The sequence below is a fragment of the Austrofundulus limnaeus genome, unplaced genomic scaffold (genome assembly GCF_001266775.1).
Source record: "Austrofundulus limnaeus strain Quisiro unplaced genomic scaffold, Austrofundulus_limnaeus-1.0 Scaffold11, whole genome shotgun sequence".
Taxonomy (NCBI): Eukaryota; Metazoa; Chordata; class Actinopteri; order Cyprinodontiformes; family Rivulidae; genus Austrofundulus; species Austrofundulus limnaeus.
In genome coordinates, this window is record NW_013952413.1 from 4825403 (window position 1) to 4832086 (window position 6684).

General features: G+C 39.0%; 1 protein-coding gene across 1 annotated transcript in view; it reads right to left on the reverse strand.

Moving 5' to 3' along the window:
* Window positions 1–1049: 1049 nt before the first annotated feature.
* The window catches only part of LOC106513347 (calmodulin-binding transcription activator 1), a gene marked incomplete at its 5' end in the record, with an annotated part of 34325 nt that continues 28690 nt past the window's right edge, over window positions 1050–6684 (reverse strand). The window contains 3 exon segments of the mRNA XM_014002140.1: window positions 1050–5820; window positions 6298–6328; window positions 6475–6546. Coding sequence (XP_013857594.1) covers window positions 5788–5820; window positions 6298–6328; window positions 6475–6546 — 136 coding nt within the window.

Here is a 6684-nt window from a genome sequence, read left to right on the forward strand (position 1 = left end):
ATATTGAATTTTTATTAAAAATAAATTAAATAAATAATTTTTTTTACACCTAAATGATTTAGCGGGGCTTTAAAATATTTTAGGGAGGCTCCAGCCCCCCTAAAATAGGCCTAGTGACGCCACTGCTTGTAGGCAAGAATTCATTTAATAAAAAAGGGTATATAACGTGTTTTAAGGTAAAAGGAAAGCAGCATGACTTAAATGCTGGTAATTTTCCGGATTGGAAATTTTTGATCCTCACAATTTTCAGGCCTCTTGGAGTAAATGATGTGGATTTTTTTTATTTCCTCAGTTAAAAATAACTAAATAAATAAAACTGTAAATATTTTACACATAGGTCCTGAGCTAAGTTTTAACAACAGCTTAATATCAAAAAAGGTTCAAGTTTACAGATACAGTCACTGTTTTCAATTAAGGAAAATATTGTTTAATATGCAGGTTTTAAATGACAATCATTTATTTACAGTGATGTGTAACTGAATGCAATATAATAATTATTTCATCCTAGAAATGGTCCTGAGCCCACTGATGTCTATAACAAATTTAGACCTGTTTTTAATGCAGAACCACCTGAGGATCTTCAGCATTGTCCTTTCAGCTCTGAGATTTCTCCAGATTCTTGAATCTTCTGATTACTTGATCTAAAATGTCATCTCACTGATCTGTTTTATGTATAAAATTTAGGTAAATTAGATTTTAAAATCATCATATTGTTTTTAATATTGCATCTAAACCAGCCAGTTTACTATTTTCAACAATACCGAACCAAGACTGAACAATGAGCGCATCACTTATTTAAAGAAGTAAATAAAGACACACTGCCTGCCTTTACCTCAAAACTTTTAGATACAGTAAAAAAAAAAAAACATTTTAATCCCAAAAYTTAGCCTAGGTAATTTAAAACAGCAACAATTGCACAGAACACAAAGGTTCTTTTCAATTATTATTATTAAATTTTGATATATGAGCAGCTTATGGGACATACCACCTGGTCAGTTGACATTTTCAAAACAGTTCATAAAACAATAAATATCAGCCAAAAAATAGAATAAAGTGCAAATTTTCTTTTTATTCTGATTTCATTTTACAGCAGAAATTATGTAAAGCATTCAGAAGACATATTCCACATATAAGGGCAATATTCAAAACACTTTGCATGGCCTCAGCAACAAAATATTCTTTTAAAAACATCAACAAGTTAGTGATGCTTGTGCATGCATGTTTGTAAAACAAAGAAAGATTAAAAACTAGGCTACAAAGAAAGGAAACTAAAAGAGAGGAATGAGCGGCTGAGATAGGCATGGAGAACACAACGGCAGGCAGGGTGGTGATACAGCAGGAGATATGTGAGAGAGAGAGAGAGAGAGAGAGAGAGAGAGAGAGAGAGAGAGAGAGAAAGACAGAGGGTGAAAGTGGAGGAAGGCAAGGAGAGGTCTAGCCATAGAATATCTATAAGGGTCTACCATTCTAGCATGCAATGTGGTGTTTGGCCACGCCCTCTTGAAACAAGGCCTGAAAGGTTCTACGTTTCATTTCTAGGCGGACTCAGAAGAACAGAGGTCATCTCTGTGCACCTGTTATATGGCAACATTTCTTACTTTTTTTTTCATCGGAACAAACACTCTCTTTTCACAATAATCACCCTCTCTAAAAACACAAACTTATAGATGAACTGTCTGCGATGTGAGTTAGTACTTTGTGTGTATTGTATTGTGTGCACTGTATATGTTGATGAACATTTAGATGTCCGTGTGCCTGTTTGTGAACATTTTGTATATAAAGGTGTTCAGAAAAAGTAATATTTACTTTAGCTGAAATCTGAGGAAGGACGGGAAGTTTTAATCTGTTTAATATCCAGGAAACATAAAGGGCATAATGTTTCAATCCAATCCTTCATGATGATAAAGGATTGCCGTGTACTTTTAAATTATTAAAACTACCTAACTACAATACTAATCATTTTAATACCCAATATAAAGTAATATTTCAGATCATTTAAAGTGGGGTTCTGTGGAGAAAGAGCTTAAATGTGATCAGATGAGCTAATGGCTAAGATCATGGTGGAGTGTTGTCGCTTTTAAACAACTCATCTCTAAAATTTCATAAAATTGCTATTTAATAAACCTTTACCTTTTCAGCAGAAATATTAAAACATTCATGCCTAAAGTGCCCCCAGGCTGCACCAGAAGTGCTACAGCTATCTGCCACTGCTATTTGTGCTTGCTTTTAAATATTTAATAGAAACATAAAGGTTTATGAGATTGGATCCTGCCAGAATTACGCTTTATTCACACAAACTGCAGTTCAAAGAGCTATCTAAAACAGGTAAGATATTAACTGTTCATAACCTAGCCACAGAACTCTGCTTTGAAAGATCTGAACTATACTTTTAAGGATTTTGTATGTTTTCAGAGAATTGTTTTGAATCCATGAACTAAACAACTTGGAGGCATTTTCTTTTTCTTTTATGTCCTGGCTGGGTTTTCCTGCACCAGATTTGTTGCTTTACTAAATAAAACAGAAGGTTTTAAGAAGGTTAGTGTCAAACACAAACACATTAAAAGCTGCAGGTGCTTAATAATAAATGAGCTGTACAATTTCTAACTGTTTGCACATACATACATATACCCAAATGTACACAGCCACCAGATGTGCCAGCAGTTTCTCACACACCACATACCGTCTCTCCCTGTTCTTCAGCCCTGAGTAAAATCTAAGGGAGATATTTCATCGTGTTTCACAAAAAAAAAAAAAAAAAAAAAAAAAAAAAACACACACACACACGAGCAAAAAGAGTGTGGCAAGCGCTCGTGTGCCAGACTATGTACATTTGTGTTCGACACTGTATGCGTGGGTTTACACGTGCGAGCACATCTGTGTGGGTCACTGAAAAAGACAAGAGAAATAAAATGTTTATCAAAGTTATTTAGTCTGCTGAGATATGCTGTCATTTTCATTCCGGAGAAACAAAAAAAAACCAAGCGAGAGGCAAAACACATTGTCCTCCCAACAGTGATGCTGTGAATAGACTCGTGACAGTGCCTCTCATACACCGAAGCAGAATTCAATGGGTTTCTTCCTCTAATACTGCAAAATACACACAAAGGTGGTGCGTACAGTGATACTGTCGTTTTGTTGTTTTGTCAAATAAARCAACACATAAGCATCAATTAGGCCAAGAGCAATCATTCATACCAGACAAATTAGAGCTTCAAACATAGAATTAGCTCAAGTTCAACACTGTCAAGTTAATTTCGAACATATAATTTAGGAAAATAAACAAATAACTGGGAACGCCTTGGAGAATATACAGTAGTGATTTCCTGATATTAGTTTTCTGTTGTTGAGCAGGCACTTTCTAAACAGCTTTCCAGATGTCTAAAATACATATCATATATTTATGGCAGTGACAATGAATTGAAAAAAACAAACAAACAAACAACAAAATAAATAAATAAATAGTGGGTAGGAGACATTCTGTTTGAAGGTGGAAAGCTTTGACTGGAGGCCAGGCTGGATCTGTTGTACGTCTGATTGATGGACCTAATAAAAGCGAGGATGTTGCTGAAACACAACCACATTGTAAAGGATGAAGCACCCTCTTTTTTTTCTTATGCATTCACATTTAAACTCCCCTGTCGTCGTTACTAGCAGTGCCATTATTTKAAAAATATGTGCATTAAAACCATCATCTGTGATTTAGTCTGCCTCGAACAAATTTCAGAACCTGCAGGTCTACGCCCAAACTAGCACTAGATCTCTTCTACTGTTTAAACATCTGTGCCTCTGTGGATCTTACTAACTTTTGGTGGGAGGGTTGTTTTTCCCCCCCAAACGTAACATACCGTGTTGTTAGGCAAAAACAGCATTCATATTTATTGGCACTACTGGCAAAAAGGGTTTAATTTTCGCTAGCCATGAAACAAAAGCACAAAGTTTAAATGTTTATTCTGAAAAAAAAATCATGGTTTCAGCTTACTTTGTTTTCCCACTTATAAGTCTAACGTTAGAGTTTTCGTTTTGCATGCTTTAACAAAATGTTCTTTTCAGTAACACTTAATGCTGGATATTTTTTAAAGTGAAGCAGTTAAAATCCTCTCACAGTCCGTAGCCACTACCGTGTTCTTTTAGTCGTTTCTTTGTCTTAAATCTCATGCACGTCACTCCGTTTGTAATATCTACAGTATTTACAAGCAGTACAGCCGTCCTGTCTCCAGGTCTCTGTCTAAAGTTCTCATTATGGGAGTAAAATAATTTATAATCTTAAATACAGTCCTCTTATGAAAAAAGTTTCAGGGTCCTTGTATCCCCTTACCTCGTCAATTTATRTACAGAAATATGCAATAGTCCAAAATATGGATTTGATCGCCCGTTTGGGCTCATATGGGGACCAGTGCCCTTCATATGGGGCAGGTGTAGGACCCGTGTCCTGTACAGAGCAAGCATAGAGACCTCTCAGAGTCAAGAAGAAGTCAAGGCAATGGTTTGTGACTCACTCCTAAGATTTGGAGGTTCACGCAGAACAAACTAACAGAGACATTTAACCCTTGGAACATGTCGTATTTTTTTTTTATCACACGGGAAGAGGGGAGGGGGTGGGAAACCAGTCTCAAGCTAAACCACTCTTGAGCCAGTTAAAGAAAGAATTAGACCCTTAAATAAATAATTAAATAAATAAGTAAAGCACCCAAAAGAAGTCATTTGTCCTTACACAGTTCACATTACACAGGGCAAGGATAGGTCGATGAAGACATGAGACACAATTACACATAGAAATACAAAAAAGAAACAACATTAAAGCAGTTTGGCAAGCATGCAGGAGCTCTTAGCTCAAACACATGCATCGAATTGAACAAACACGGACACACCACGTCAGGCGAGCAAAAATGCTGCCCTTAAGAACGACTTCATACAAAGTCCATGTAGCAAATTAAGACATCGTTTTTCAGACCACTTCCCCTTATCTAACAATCCTCCTCTTACATTCAAGTGCAGTTCCYCCCCCCACTTTTTTTTTGATTGGGTGACAAATAGGTTTGTAAGCCTGTGGATCAGAGTGCTTGGTGATATCGTGAAATACTGAATCAGCAGAATGAGTTGCCTCTATAGCTTTGCAGGATGATGGAGAGGAGGAATAAGCGGAAAAAACCTTGCATGCAAATGCAACATAGAAGTGAGTTTTTTGGTTTATGTTTTTCTTTTTCTTTCACAGATCTCTGTTTGGATACAAAACACGCCAGGTATTGTATATTTTCTGCATGTCAAAGTAGCTTTTCTCTCGAGCCGGCTGTTCCTCGTCGGAGTCGTTCMGCACACCCAGCTGCTGTTTTGAACAGCAGGACGCCGTCTTCAGGCACTTCCTCCATTTTATTATTATTATTATTTTTTTTTTAAACTTGTCTGACTCGTCGACTTGCTCTTGCAAAGAAACATACCCATGAAGAGTGCAAAGAATGCCATGAGGTTAATGTGATGGCCTCCCAGTTAAACTGTGGAGGAGGATCAGTGCTGTGGGCAGAGCCAGGTTCCTCGGCTCTGCCCAGCAGTCTGTCTGTCTGAGCTGCCATGATGGACTCCTATCCTGTCCTCAGTCTGGGAAGAGTTTTTTTTTCTCCTCTCTTGAGAGAAGAGGGCAGGGCAAGGGAGAGAGGGGCGAGGAGGAAAGAAGAGGAAAGGAGGAGGGGCCGGGAAATGGAAAAGAGAGTGAGGGTTGAGGAGATGGGAACAGGGTAGGTATAGATCGCTCACAGGCTGAGGGGGCTGTGGGCGGGGCCTGATGATGGGCTCTCACGACCCCTGGCCTTTCTCTGCTCTCTGGCCCTGTGGAGAACCAAACATACATTAGCTACAGAGTCAAAAATACAAGCCTATTTATGTAACTCAACATCTTCTTTCCAAGTTTACACCCAGAGGCAACATTCAGAGCAAATGAAAGTTATTCAGCAAACCTTTGATCCCCATCCTCAACATACAAACACGCACACTCAAATCCTGTTATCTTCCCCACCCATCGAGGCACAGAATAAAAAAAAAGAAACGGCAGGCCAAGCAACCCTCAGAGTCCCGCAGTGATAACAGTCAGAACATGCCCCCCAAGAAGACCATATAAGAACTGCTCCTTTAGCTGTCAGTCATGCAGTTACTGACACCACCGAGCAGTTCTCAGAGAAACAAAGGGAGTGAGGACGAGAGCAGGAGGGAGGGATGATATTCCAGGGACTCCTCCTCCTCCTCTCCCTCTGCTGTCATGCAAACAGGCATCAGCCTCTAGAAGAGAGGGAGCAAGAGGGGACTCACCTGTTTCAGAGGCCTGTGGTCCATCAAGGGGCTTCACAGGAACAGCAAAACAACACCAGCTATTAGCACCACTGTAGTGTGTGTTGGTGTGTCAGTGGGCGGTGAGTGTGTGTAGCAGGTGTTTAATTGTGTGCCTTTAGAYGTGTGTGTGAAGGTGCGTTTGACAATGGGTCTCACCTGTGGCGGCAGCGGAGCAGGAACCTCAAGATCTTGCGAGCAGCCTGGTTTTGTTTTTTAGTTAGGAGGCTGCTGTAAGCAAACATGTGCGTGTTAGAGATTTTCTTTTAATCACCTGCTGTAAACAATCCCAGAGTTTTTTTTACTTGTGTGTGTGTGTGTGTGTGTGTGTGTGTGTGTGTGTGTGTGTGTGTGTGTGTGTGTGTGTGT